The 15,042-nt window shown below is 42.3% G+C and overlaps 1 protein-coding gene across 2 annotated transcripts in view; it reads right to left on the bottom strand.

The window, feature by feature from the left end:
* Positions 1-13,472, bottom strand: part of prkcea (protein kinase C, epsilon a) — a 594,816-nt gene extending 581,344 nt beyond the window's left edge. For both annotated transcript variants that reach the window (XM_043695660.1, XM_043695661.1), the window contains exon 1: positions 10,943-13,472. In XM_043695660.1, coding sequence (XP_043551595.1) covers positions 10,943-11,290 — 348 coding nt within the window. In that variant the 5' untranslated portion in view covers positions 11,291-13,472. The remainder of the gene's footprint in view (positions 1-10,942) is intronic.
* Positions 13,473-15,042: the final 1,570 nt, after the last annotated feature.

The raw sequence follows: 15,042 nt of genomic DNA, 5'->3' as shown, positions 1-15,042 counted from the left end.
CTGGTGAGTTGTTGTCTGAGAGTGGCTGTTGGTGTGTGCTGTTATGAGTCCTAGAGTGGTCGCAGTAGTCTGGCTGTCAGTTCAGAAATGTTTTTGATGTATGGTAGTGTGGCTAGTCCTTTGGGTTGTGGCATGTCCTCATTCTGTTGTCTAATCTGTTTGCCATTTTGTTATTTTCCATTATAATTTCTACCTCTAACGGTCCCACATCTTCTTTCACTAATCTCTAGCTATGTATTTCCTATAGAAACATGTACAATTGTATCCCAGTCTCTTGATACTACTCTCAAACATTTTTCCTCTTTCACATCAACACCCCCTATCCTTCTGAGCTGATTTTGTTTTCTGCTGAAATCCTCCCAATCCTCAGGCTCAACAGACTTTCATCAACATTACAAGCCAGTTCCTTTGATCTTTAATTCCTCTTGTTACACACAGTTGGAACACTTTTTTCTGTAGGGTTTGTGTGCCTTAGGGGAATGTATGTTAGATATGAATTATGCACTAATTCTTTAAATGCTAGCAATCGCTTGTTTATCATCATATCATTTAATGTCACTTTCTATTGTATCTTAGCCAAGTTGCCACTCCTCCCCATACATAAATAATGTATTTTGTTTAAGGCTATAGTTTTAGACTTAACTATATCACATTCCATCTAAAATGCAACATCTTTGTCGCTCTTTCTCGAGACCCTATTACCACAAAGAAACTATTCCATGAACTCAGCCTCCACAATCTTAATGCAAATTTCAAATGAAGATCAAAGTCCCCTATAACTACTGCTTTATTTTTGTCACATGCATTTCTAATGCATCTTCATATGACATCTTCAAGCCACTGTGCCGTCACCACATAGCCATTAACGATCCCAAGCACACAGGACTCATACTTAGCAGTCAGATGTTTCACTTCATTCTCACATACACCTTCCAGCCAGCCACACACTCACTTCATGCTGACTCCATATACCTCCAGCTATTCAGCTACAGCAGGTGAAGCAGCCAAACACAGCCCAACATAACTATTGGCATTCTGCCTGCTCTCTTGTCCTCTCCACCTCAAAGAAATTGCCAGAGGACTGTAGGACATCTAATGTGGTTCCACTCATCAAGAAGGGTCGTGGAGTTGCAGCAGGGAACTACAGACCAGTGAGTGTCAGTTCAATAGTGGGAAATTTTGGAGAAAATTCTGAAGGAGAAAACTAATCTCCACTTAAAGAGGCAAGTTTTGATCAGAGGTAGTCAGCATGGCTTTATCAGAGGAAGATCATGCCCAACAAATCTGGTTGAATTTTTCAAGTAGGTGACCAAGTGTGTTGTGGGTAGTGAAGTTGATATGGATTTCAGGAAGGCCTTCGATAAAATCCCACATGGGAAACTATAAGAAGGTAAAAATACATGAGATCCAGGGTGACTTGGCAAGTTGGATCCAAAGTTGGCTTAGTGATGGGAAACAGAGGGTGGCAGTAAAAGGCTGTTTGTGTGCCTGAAGGCCAGTGTCCAGTGACATACCACAGGGATCAACGCTGGGTCCCTTGTTTTTTGTGATATATATAAACAACATTGGGGGGGAGGGGGGTGCTGATAAGTAAATTTGCGGATGACACAAAAGTTGGACAAGTGAGGAAGAATGTTTTAGGTTACAAGAGAATGGAGACATATTGGTCAGACGAGTAGATCAATACCAGATGAAATTTAACCCTGATATGTGAGGTGATGCACTTTAGACAAAGGGACAAGACAAGGGATTAATCACTGAAGGCAGAACATTAGAAAGCTCAGAGGAACAGAGGACCTTGGGGTGCTTGTCTACAGATCCCCGAAGGTGGCAGGCAGGTTAAAAGGATAGATAGGAAGACATTCAGAAGAAATGCTGTTATCAGTTGAGGAATAATTATAAAAGCAGGGAGGCTATTTGGAGCTAGATAGTACTTTAGTTAGGCCACAGCAGGAATACCATGTGCATTCTGGTCACAGCACAATAGGAAGTATATGATTGCACTGGACGAGATGCAGAGGAGATTCACCAGAATATTGCCTGGGTTGGGGCATCTTAGCTATGAAGGGAGGCTTGACAAGGTCAGGTTATTTTCTTTGGAGTAGAGAAGTTTGAGGAGGGATCTAATTGAGGTGCGATTATGAAAGGCCAGAACAGGATGAATAAAAAGCAGTTGTTCACTGTTGGAACACTTTTAAGATGAAAGACATGATGTTTAGAGAAAAAGCTTTTTCCCAGAGGGTTTGAAATGGACTGTCTTGAAGAGTAGTTGAGGCAAATGACGTCAAGATCTTTAAAAGGTACTTGGATTAGCACTTGAAGGGTCACACCATTCAGAGGGATGGGCCTAGTGCTGGAAACTGGGATTAGTGAAGACTTAGTGCATTTTTACTGGTACAGACTTGATGGGCCAAAGGGCCTCTTCTGTACTGTACAATTCTATGATTCTGTGATAATAATGTACAATAGGAGAAAGCAAAGCTGAATCAGTGGGGAATAGGCATGACTTCAATCCCTGAGACTGAGGAGGATAAAATGCTGCGCACCACCAAGCCAGCTGTGAGTGAGCCTGTTTCAACGTCAGTGACAGCATTTAGAATGAAATTATGTTTACCCTCTCGACTTTCTCATCCTGCTGACAGAAATAATCTACACTTTGGAAGTGGTGTGACTGAATTACCATTTTACACTCTAGTATTACTTATGCTGATTGCATTATTCAGATGACAAAAAATATCGAACTGACCAGCCATACCCCCAGAGAGATTTAATCAGACCTCTGACTAAGAAGCTCTGTCACTTGATCTCTCACCCATTTCCATCAGCTCAGATACTGGCACTGTGCAAACTTCAGGAGTTGGTGCAGAATTGGAATCTGTACATTGTGAGTCACTGGGCACAAGTAAACTGCAAAGAAGACCAGGGGAAAGGACATCATGCTTGCCAGCTCACCACAAAGGTCACAGATAAGTTCTGCTGGAGAGGACAGAGAACCTAGATGTGTCACATATGGATGCAAATGTTGGTGAAAATGCTTGCCAGGCCTATCACAGAGCCTCTTGTAACTGTCAAGGAGCTTAGAAGAGCTAAGTTTAACCATAGCACTGGGTTTTGCATGGAGCTTAGAACCCATCTTTTCCAGTGTGCAAGAATAAAAGCACAGTAGCTACTGCCAGATTGCTGCCATTCACCCATGTAACATATTGTATACAGGTGCATAATAATACGCATTGAGTAACTGGTAACTTTTGCATTTTCTGTATGTCTTCCCACTGACGTGGGCTGTGTAAAGAGCAATGTGCATGTTTCCTTATGGAAACCCTCACAATAAGGAATCCCAATACAGTCAGTTCTTCTATAATGGAATGGTTGCATTCTTGTGCAACCCCGCATTATAGAAAAATCACGCTTTAGAAACAGCGCTTAAAGTGTTGGTGATGTAATCATGTTACAGCAACACACATTTTAAAAGTTCGTGCTGTAGAAATAACGTCCCTAATTTGTCAATTGCATTACAGCAAATTTGCATTGACAGAATGCGCATTATAGCAGAACGACTTAAAACCTGGCAAAGCTATTGGCCTAGTCCGTTGCTTCTGCCTGCAGATGGAGAAAATAGTCTCTCCAGGCTTCCTCATACTGATGTCCTACAACATCTTCAGGTGCACTGATGCACGGATGTCATACAGGCAGATATTGGAAATGTTGCCTGAACCTGCCTACGTGGAGAAGCTCAATGTTACTTGTGGCTACTGGCAGCATCATCTGCATTCTTGTGTGGAACTCCACATTGCGTCTCACTGAAAAGAATATACATTTTATAAAAGGTTTTCATCTTGCATTCATCAGAACAGGATACCAGTTCAAGGGAAAACCAACATTTAAACTGCATAGTTAGTGCTAATTAGTTGTCAAGTTGACTCTGATTGGTAGAGGCAGCAATTAATGATGAAATGTGTCAATTAATGATGTTTGATAGTTAACTGTCAGGATCTGATTAAATTTTAAACCAGACAGGTTGACTCTGATTGGTCATGACCTAGGAAATGAACCAGTGAATAGCTGCCACTTATGTTGCTGACTTGAAACAGACACCGCGCCTGTATATGTTCTTTCTGTCTGCAAACAACAAGGCCTTGTGTATGAACATTTCTAGTTTCCGGTACATGCAAGTCTATCACACTGTGAGACTGATCGACAACCCTAAATGTCAATATGATTCTTCACACACCGAGGAAACTCCAGCAAATGATGTCTAATTGCAAAATCACATCAAATGTTGGACACAGGGTTGTGACTTGTGCAAGTATGGATGAGCTGTTTTGGTACAATTAGCATCTTGTTTCTGATGAACAGCCAAAAGGATACGCTCTGCCAGTTTTTGGGATGTAAAGCCTACATACCTGGCATCTTTCTGACAATGAAATTTGTAAAGCAGAATGCTGACTTTTATGAAATGCAGAACATCTTTTCAGCTTTGGCTTGATGGCAGCATCCTATTCACTCTGAACACCACTCAGGTTAGCACTGCATAGTAGCAGCACGGAACAGTGAGCTTCGGCGTTTACTCAAACTTATGGGCCTTTGCACAATGTACAGTGATGTGATCATGGCAGCCATTATCTCACGGACACATTCCTAAGGCTGTCACACTCAGTCATGAAAAGTGCCCAATCTACCTCAGTTTACCCTGGCAGTGTAATATATCTCAAAGATTAGCAAAAGGTGAAGAATTATACTGACAACCAATTTAGAATGGACCATCAAGCTCACAGTGTGGCACAACTGTGCGCACTGGAAGTTGGATATATTAATGCGTAGGGCCCCATTCTTTGTGACAGAAAGTACACATACATGCACTGCATCTGTTTCAACTCAGCCTGACGACAGCTACATATTGGTTCACTTCCCAGGACAGTGACCCGACCAATCAAAGTCAACGTCCATATTTTAAAATTTAAACAAAGCCAAGGCAGCTTACTGTTAATTATCTTTAATCAGTGCATTTGTTGTGGCAATGGCTTTACCAACCAGTACTCTCCTCTCAAAGTAGTATAAATGTTGGCTTTATACTTTTGAATGTGTGCAAGATGAAAAGTTTCAATAAAACGTGACTTTTCCTTTCTCAGCAATACTCAAATTCTGTGGTATCAAACCTCAATTTGCTCCAGATAGATTTGAAGGAGTTGGCATAGATGTGCTACTATCTCCTTGTTTAACCAGAGTCACCCCACCCGGGAGATGGAAAAGGTACTCTTGAGATACAAATTATTGGTAAGGCCTTCTATGGATAGCTTGTTTCCTCCCTATTCTTCCCTCTTTGAAGCCTTTTGCTTCATTTGTTGGTCATGTTGCAGAGCCAGCTGCATTGCAACCACCATCCCCAAGCCTCATGCAGAGTTGGGCCTACCTGAGCATAATCAGCAGCTCTGGAATAAACTTCCAAAAAAGAAAGTCGACAATGCTTCCACTAATTTTGTCTAAGCAGAACTAATTCAAAAGTACCTCACATTCAGATTGATGACTAGCGTTTTCCAGAATCGTTATGGTGGTAGTGTAAGTTGCGGAAAGCAGACTTTGGGAGGCCCTAATTGCTGCTGAATACCTGTTTGACTGTGAATGATTAGCATAGACATTCAGTACACATGCCCAGGCAAAATTAGTGAAACCAGCATCACAGCAGCTAAAACATCATGGGAGGTCATTTCTGGTACCTGTTGTGGCACAGAGGGTATTATCCCTTCCTTTGAGCCAGTTAGATCCAGGTTTAGGACCTACTGTTCCAGAGAGTTATAGTAATATGTCTGAACAGGTTGATTAGAAAATATCTAGGACAATTTTTGTAAGATCTTGTGACACAGTGTCCCGATCTCTGAGTCAGAAGATCCAGGTTCAAATCCCAAATGCTACAGGCATTTTTAAAAATCTAGGACATTTTCTGCCCCACTACTTATATAAAAGTGTCGGACTTCTTCTGACATTCAAAGTTTGTGAGAAGATTTGTAGGTCAGGTGCTCGTTGTTGTGGTTCTGTTCGGCGAGCTGGGAATTTGTGTTGCAGACGTTTCATCCCCTGTCTAGGTGACATCCTCAGTGCTTGGGAGCCTCCTGAGAAGCGCTTCTGTGATGTTTCCTCCAGCATTTATAGTGGTTTGTTTCTGCCGCTTCCGGTTATCAGTTCCAGCTGTCCGCTGCAATGGCCGGTATATTGGGTCCAGGTCGATGTGTTTGTTAATAGAATCTGTGGATGAGTGCCATGTCTCTAGGAATTCCCTGGCTGTTCTCTGTTTGGCTTGTCCTATAATAGTAGTGTTGTCCCAGTCGAACTCATGTTTCTTGTCATCCGCGTGTGTGGCTACTAAGAATAGCTGGTCGTGTCGTTTTGTGGCTAGTTGGTGTTCATGGATACGGATCGTTAGCTGTGTTCCCGTTTGTCCTATGTAGTGTTTTGTGCAGCCCTTGGATGGGATTTTGTACACTACGTTGGTTTTGCTCATGCTGGGTATCGGGTCCTTTGTCCTGGTGAGTTGTTGTCTGAGAGTGGCTGTTGATTTGTGTGCTGTTATGAGTCCTAGTGGTCGTAGTAGTCTGGCTGTCAGTTCAGAAATGTTCTTGATGTATGGCAACGTGGCTAGTCCTTTGGGTTCTTCTGAAATTTCCAGCTCACATGTGACATTCCTGCACTGCTGTCTTCACAGCAAGGACAGCAACAGCAGAGGTGGCTAGAAGCATAACCAATGCTTCTATAGGAGGCAGCAGCAGCAACTCCACACAACCAAATTTCAGGGTCTTGATCTTAAAATTGTAAACAGGTCACTGAGGAGTAAAATCAGAAAATATCTCTTCAAGCAAAGTACCAAAAACTCTCCCAACAGGCTGTGGACATTGATTCAACTGAAGATTTCAAGACTCAGATTAATAAGGCAGAGGTAGAAGCACTCTTAAAAAAAACCATTGGCTTTCAGTCAAGATCCTTCTTGCTCCTTTTCCCTTGGCACAGAATTTTTCCTGTCTGCAACCTTCGCTCCATTTGCAGAATCTCACCACAAACTCTTGTTTCCTAACCACCAACTCCTTCCCCCTACCTGAAAACAGTCAAACTAAACAAGATGTTTGAAGTCTTGGTGCCGTATCTGATTGTACAAAGAGTTTCTGACCACATATTCACACCACCTCTAAGACTATCTATTTTCATCTCTGTAATATCAGCTAACTTTGCTCCTATCGCAATTCATCTGCTGCTGATTTATGCGGTTACTTGCTTCTAGACTGAACCAGTTCAACACACTCCTGGCCGGTCATCCAAATGTTACTCACAATACATTAAGGTCATCCAAAACCCTGATATCCAGGTCCTACTCAGTCAAACTCTTACTTATTTGTTATCCCTGTGCCTTCTGACCTACACAGGGTTCCAATTAAGCGATATCCTAATTTTAAAAACCTCATCCTAGTTTTCCAATACTTCCTTTGTGCATTACTTGCTGTAAAACTATAAACACATTCTTTGTAAACAGCTTTAGAATTGTGTTGAAAATTTCCCCCCAGGAGGTATCTTAAGAGCTATTATTTTATTTGAAATAGGTTGCACATTATCTGTAATCATTTCTACCCTATGCTTAAATTCATGCTACGAAAGAACAACAACAGGTGTCATACACGCACTATAGCCCTGAGCAAACAATACAAAGAGCATAATTTTTTTTAAAAGCCAGCGTTCCTTTTTTAAAATTTACATTCACCCAACCTGATAACCAGTGCTCCTGTTTTCCTTAAAATATTCATTACATTCTCACATCAAAGCTTCACCTCATACTTTCATTACCTGCATCCATTCAACTTACAGCAGGGAAAAAGATCCAGTCATTAAATATCCACATATCCTAATTCCATTTTTCAGCACTTGGCCTGTAGCCTTGCATGTTATGATGTTTCAAGTATTCATCTAAACATTTCTTAAATGTCATGAGGGTTCCTGCCTGTACCATCCTTTCAACAGTGAGTTCCAAATACATACAATCCTCTGGGTGAAAATATATTTCCTCAAATCTCCTGTAAATCTCCTGCTGTGTATCCTTGAAACTATGCCCCCTGTTTATTGACCCCTCCCAGCAGAAATGTTTCTCCCTATGTACACTGTCTATGCCCTTAAGAATTTTGTACACCTCAACCAGATTCTCCCCTCAGCCTTTTCTGCTTGAAGGAAAAAGAACGTATATCTATATACTGAAGAAGTGATTTGTATTTTCAGTAGAAAGATCATCACCCAAAAATACAAGCAGAATCAAGGAAACCAAAAAACCTCAAACCTTAATAGTGTTTCCCTTACCCTGCAATCTCTTCTCTCCATACAACTCTCCAAGATATCTGTTATACAGAGTACTGGTAAGACTATCAGGAGAACTGTGCTCAGTATGGATCAGCTTACTTAAGGAGCGACGTTAATGTGTTGGAAGCAGTTCAGGAAAGGTTTGCCAGACCAGTAACTGGAATGGGAGAATTATCTTATGAAGAAAGGTTGGACAGGTTAGATGTGTATCCACTGGAGATAAGAAGAGTACGAGGTGATTTGACTGAAACATATAAAATCTGGAAAGGTCTTGACAAGGTGGATGTGGAGAAAATGTTTCTTCTTATGGAGAGTCTAGAACTAGGGGTTACTGCTTACAAAATTCAGAGTCACCCATTTAAAACAGAGATTAGACTTTTGTTCTCTTGAAGATTCTGAGTCTTTGGAATCTTGCTCTGAAAAAGTGGTGGAAAAAGAGTGCTTGAATATTTTTTAAGACAGAGGTAGATGATTCTTGTTAAGCAACGGGTTGAAGGGTTATCAGAGATAGGCAAGAATGTGGAGTTCTGGATTAGTGGTGCTGGAAGAGCACAGCAGTTCAGGCAGCATCCGAGGAGCTCCTCGGATGCTGCCTGAACTGCTGTGCTCTTCCAGCACCACTAATCCAGAATCTGGTTTCCAGCATCTGCAGTCATTGTTTTTACCTCTAAGAATGTGGAGTTGATATGGATCAGCCATGATGTTCCGGAGTGGCACACCATGCCTACTACTGCTTCCAATTCATATGTTTATATGTTTGTAGATCTGTACTCCTCTAACCTGGCCTCTTGAACATCTACAATTTTAATCACTCCATTATTAGTGGTTGTGCTTTTAGTTGCTTAGGCAGTAAGCTCCGGAATTCTCTCCCTACATCTCTCCAGTTTATTTTCCTCCTTTAAGAGACTTCTTAAATTCTACCTCCTTTAGCAAGTTTTTGGCCAGCTAACCTAATATTTCATTATGTGGCTCAATGTCTTACTTTGCTTTATCATAATCTGTAAAGCATCTTGACCAATTTATAAAGCAAAGGTCCAAGGTGCTATATAAATGTGAGTTGTTGATAGATTTTGATTAGCTCAGGGTATAAAGTGATACATAACAATGGTTAACAATAAATTAAATGCAGATTAGCTCTAGTACAATCGAATGGCAGAAGAGGCCTGCTCATATTCCTGTGATCTGATAGCTTGAATAACTGAGTTTAGATAAAGAAGGAATGATTGTCTCAACAAACTTGCATTTGTCAGCACAATAATCATCCATTTGAGAATGCAAATGGTTTTGCCAGGGAAAAATATTGTTTAAGCAGCATTGTGTATTAAAATCATTATCACCATTTCTTCTATCCTGATATACAATGAATACTAAGGAGAATACATTAAAATGAATAATTCACTCTGTTAAATGACATATGCCATTGTGGGCCTAGGTCACCACTGATCTATGCTGGTTTCCTCTACGTAAGTTGACACTTGAGGGTGGGGGAGGGAATAGATTTCCTTTGTAAACTGTGTGCAGTAAAACTGTAAACATATTCTTTATAAATAGCTTTAAAATTGTAACACAAATAACACATAAAGTAATTGCTCTGCCAGTATATCTCAGTAAATTGCACACTTTGTACCTTGCAGAATCCAAGCGTTAGTATTTTATTTTGAAAGGTTGCACATTCTTAGCCTTGTCTGTAACTGTTTGCAGTAACATTCAGATTTATCCTACAAAATACCCTACAAAGGTGTTACATCGCCATTATATGTTTAACCTTCGGCAGACAATACAAACAGTGGAGAACTTTTAAAACAGCAGAGTACATCCACCGAAATGTAAACGTGTCTACTCCTGTTTCTCATAAGATGCTCACTACAATCTTATGTCAAGCCATCATCTCCAACAACTAGAACTCGCATTCACATCTTTATATATATGAAACAAAAGACACTACTGACGAAATAAACACAGAGTTCCTCCAATGGACCGAGTAGGATAATGGGAAAATCAAAAAATCGTGAAAGCAGTTACTGCCACATAGCCAAAAGTTATTTTTAAGGGGCCAATATAATAGTGACCTGACAGTGTTCACTGGAATCATATCGGAAGAAAAGCATTATTTCAACTGCCGAAATCTATACAATGTACATTAGCACAGATTCAGTGTGCATTTGGGTTCAACCAAAGGGTTATTTAGTGATGTGAACTAATTGAGATCAGGGTCATGCACATACACAGGCTCAATATGCTCTTCGTGCAGGTATTATGCAATGAAAAATGTAAATCTTCCACAGTTACCACACCACAGAACAACTCAGCAGGCGCAAAATATGACTTGTCGCCTCCTGATGCGACACCTATCATTGTTTGGGAAACAAGCGGTCAAACCGCTGTACCTACACCGGATTCTCAATAAACTGCAACTCTGCTGTCAATGACAGGTTGGGGACGCACCTTGTTCAGAGAGGAATGTGACACTTCACAACACAAGCAAAACACTGCATTGTCAGCGTGACGGTCACATCAACTGTACAGCGGTGGTGCTGGAGGTGGTGGTGGTGGGGGTGTGTGGGGGGGTGATGGTTTGTTTATTCGACGTGTTTATACACTAGAAGGCTCTTACCCAGTCTTCGAAGTGTCTGCTGCCATTCTGTAACAGATCCTCGAACTGAATGGTGCAGTTGGCCACGAAATCGTCGTAGCCGATGGGCGCATCGTGGAAGACGGCCAGCTCGATTTTCCTGCCGTTGCACACGTCGGTAACGAACTCGTCGTTCCAGGCGGGGCTGTTGGTTTTCTGCTTGGTCGAAGTCTGGCCGATCCTCGAGTCGTCCACGTTCAGGGCGATGTAAGGATCCAGCAGGAAAGACTGGGGCCTGGAGCCCACGGCATGTCGCAGGGACCAGGGGGTGGGTTTCAGATCCACAGCCTCGGTGATCTTGATCTTCAGTAAGCCATTGAAGACGACCATCGCCCCGGCTGTCGCGGGCAGGGAGGGAGACAGACACACACACACACACACTCACAGAGAGACGGAGGACAATCCGCCGAGTGCCCGCTTCACAACCCAGCGCCGCCGCTCCCTTCCCTCTCGCCGGTCTGCCGTTGTTTTACTTTAGATAACCCAGCCAGAGACAGGAAAGCCAGCTTTGTGTGGGCATAAAGTCTGAGTGGATCTGAGTGGGGTCTTCTTTCCCCCACCCCTCCTTTCTGGCGAGACACCCCCACCCCCAAGTCGGTGGACTTCTCTCTGCGGCACAACTTGACCCAGGAAAATGGACAGCAACACAAGAATATATATATATATATATATTAAAAATCACCCCTCCACCCCCAACTCCTCAATGAAACCTTTTGGAAGGAGGCTGGGAAAATGGGGAGGATGTGGGGTGGACAGGCACGGGAGCTGCAGAAAGCACAAAGAATTGTTCCTTGAACTGTTTGCAATAGCCCAATTATGAAGAAAAATAAACGAGTTCTCCCGCTCTTCATCTAGCGGTCCGCATCACGTCTCTTCCTCCTTTCACCGAGATCAGATCCACACACACACACTGGCTGCACTGTGCATGAGGGATTTTCAAGCAGGAAATCGACTTTTTTTCTCTCTCTCTCTCCCTCCCTTGGTGTGTGTCAAAAACACATTGGATCTGGTTTGTTGGTCCGGGCAGAATCACACAGAGAGAGAGAGCGAGAAGGAGGCATAGAGAATTGGGATCCTCGCCCACTACCTGGTTTCTTTTTTGTTGTTTGTTGGCTGCTGTTGGCAACTCGGAGAGCCAAACTGCAGAGGCTGCTGTTGGTGGCTGCGGTGATTTCCCACTCTCTCTCTCTCTCTGACTCTGTGTCTCTCCTTCCCTCCCCCGCCCCCTCTTCCACTGTTGGCCTTGATGCAGGAAATGCGCAAAAGACGTCAGAAAGTCCTCCAGGGCTGAGCAACAGAGTGCTGTGCCATTACTACATTAGCAAACAGCACCCAGGCAGTCTCTGCCTGCTCAGCAATCGCACACAAACAGCAATGTTAATCTGCCTTTCATGCTGGGAGCGGCGTCATTATTGTGCCCGCTCCACGGACAGTCACTGGTTTTAATGAATGAACAGGGTTCAGACATCCTACACCGATATTGTGCAAATCGTAATCACAAACTACATTTACGCCAACTATTGGGCTACAGAAACCAGCGCCAGAAACAAATATGACTTGGCCATCATTGGTCTCAAGAAATCCATTCTTTCGATTTGCCTTCGATAGAACAGGGGCATTACATTGTCTTTTGGAGGTTCGAAAGACCACCACGGTCGCCCGAACAACGTATACGCATGTTCCATTTCGCATTGAGCATCTGGAATATATACACATTATAAGCATTCAAAATCAACCGTGATGCCGGACATTTGGGAAAATATACAGACTGATTGGGATGAAATCAGAAAATGCTGGAGAAGCTCAGCAGCATCTGCTGCGAGAGAAATTGGGTTCTGAATGAAGAAGGGTCAAAATTTAACTCTGCTCCTCTCTGCACAGATGCTGCCAGACTTGGCGAGTTTTTCCAGCAATTTCTGTTTGTGTTTATGATTTCTAGCATCTGCAGATCTTTATTCTTTTTTGAAAATTGGGTCAACGTTTCTGTCTTCTTAGGAAATAGAAGGGGGCTGGAAAATGGTGGCACTTATACTGTTGCAGAAGTGGAGGAGGAGTGAGTTGAACAGATACCCAGTGAAGGTACCCAGAGCAAAATACAAAGGGCGTGCAAATCGTGGTAAAGGAGGAATTGAGATGGCGACTATATGTTCTTAAGAGGCTACAATTGGAAAAAAAATAGGTCAGCACAGTTTAGAGTAAAACAAGCAAGACCAGGGTGAGCTTCTAATCAATATGGAGGGTATGTTGTGAAGTTGTTAATTCAATATTGAATTATGAAGGCTGCAAAGTGCCTAAACAGAAAATTAAGTGCTGTTCATCCAGCTAAAGCTGAGCTTTACTGTAACACTGCAGCAGGCCTAGGACAAAAATGTTCCCAGTGGAGAAAGGTGGTTTATTGAAATGGCAATTGAAATTTGAGGTAATTCTTCAGCATAGAGTGGAAGCGTTCCAAGTGGTATTTGGTCTTGCCAATGTAAAAACAAGTCCAGTAGACTAGATTGAAAGAAGTCGAAGAGTGTGGTGCTGGAAAAGCACAGCTGGTCAGGTAGCATCTGAGGAGCAGGAGAATCGACATTTCGAGCATAAACTCTTCATCTTCCTGATGAAGAGCTTATGCTTGAAATATCAATTCTCCTGCTCCTCGGATGCTGCCTGACCTGCTGTGCATTTCCAGCACCACACTCTTCGACTGATCTCCAGCATCTGCAGTCCTTACTTTCTCCAAGATTGAAAGAAGTACAAGTACATTGCTGCTTCATCTGGAAGCTGTGTTGGGGCTTTGGACAGTAAGGAGGAGATGAAAGGGTAAGTGGTAAACTTTATCCAATTGCATGGGAAGGTGTCATGAGGAAGTGTTAGCAATGATGGAGGAGTGAAGCAGGGTATCACAGAGGGCCTGGTCTCTGCAGCATGCTGACAGTGGGAAGGGAGAAGGTGTGTTTGGCGTTGACGTCCTGAAGGAAGCAGTGGAAATAGCAGAAGATAATCCTTTGAATGTGGATTTTGGTGCAGTGGAAAGTGAGGACAAGGGGCACTCAATTGCTCTTCTTGGAAGGAGGGAAAGAAGTGAGGGCAGATGTGCTGGAAATGGTTTGGATATAGCTGAGGGTCCTGTTGACCACTATGGGGGAATGCTTGATTGCAGTAAAAAGGGAGCATATTGTAATCACCCCTGTGAAAGGTGGCACCTTCAGAACAGATGCAATAGAGTCATAGAAACTGGGAGTGTGGAATGGAGTCCTTACAGGATGCAGAGTGTGAGGAAATATAGTCAATGTAATTGTAGGAGTGCTGGCTTTCTGATGGCTGTTGGTGGATTATTTATCCCAGAAATGTTAAGAATGAAGTTGAGGAATGTGAGAGTCAGACATGAACCAGGTGAAGGTGACAGATGGATGGAAATTGAAGGATGGATTTTTTTCCCAATTCCAGATAAGAGCAGAAGAAACACCAATGACATCTTCAATGTAGTGGATAAAAAGTTGTGGGCAGTGGCTGAGTAGGACTGGGACAAGGAACATTCCACATTTCAGAATATTTGGGTGTACCCTGATTCCCTATTTTGTTGAAATAAAGCCAAGTTTTGCAATCTCATTTTATTAAGTTTTTGTCAAAATCTTACTGCTGTCTTTAGAGGATAAATGCAAATATTTTTTATGCAAGATGTTTTGTGAGATTTCCCATTTGCATTGCAATATTTGCAGGAAGGAAGTCAATTTATGCAAAGATACAAATTGAAATATAGCTGATTCATAAATGACAGTGATCCACGTTTAAAACATAAATGTTGTAACCAATTTAATTTCTTCCTTTAAATTCAATCCATCATTACCATCATTATTAATCAACCATGAAGGTAGAAAGGGAGTCTACTCAAAGATTTCTGCTGATGACTGCTCTGTAACTAGCTAGTAGGAATTGTAAGAGCTCACATCCATGCCCTTAGAAGGACTTCTATTACATTGAAGCATTTTCACCCCTGCTATGACAGAATTCAGGGAATTCAGTATGGAGATCAGTGGAAAAACAGGTTCTATTAAACCACTGATTAATAGATTAAGTCATTGAACCTTAAGGCCATG

Source organism: Chiloscyllium plagiosum, chromosome 9 (genome assembly GCF_004010195.1).
Source record: "Chiloscyllium plagiosum isolate BGI_BamShark_2017 chromosome 9, ASM401019v2, whole genome shotgun sequence".
Taxonomy (NCBI): Eukaryota; Metazoa; Chordata; class Chondrichthyes; order Orectolobiformes; family Hemiscylliidae; genus Chiloscyllium; species Chiloscyllium plagiosum.
This window is presented reverse-complemented; position numbering and strand designations above follow the sequence as displayed.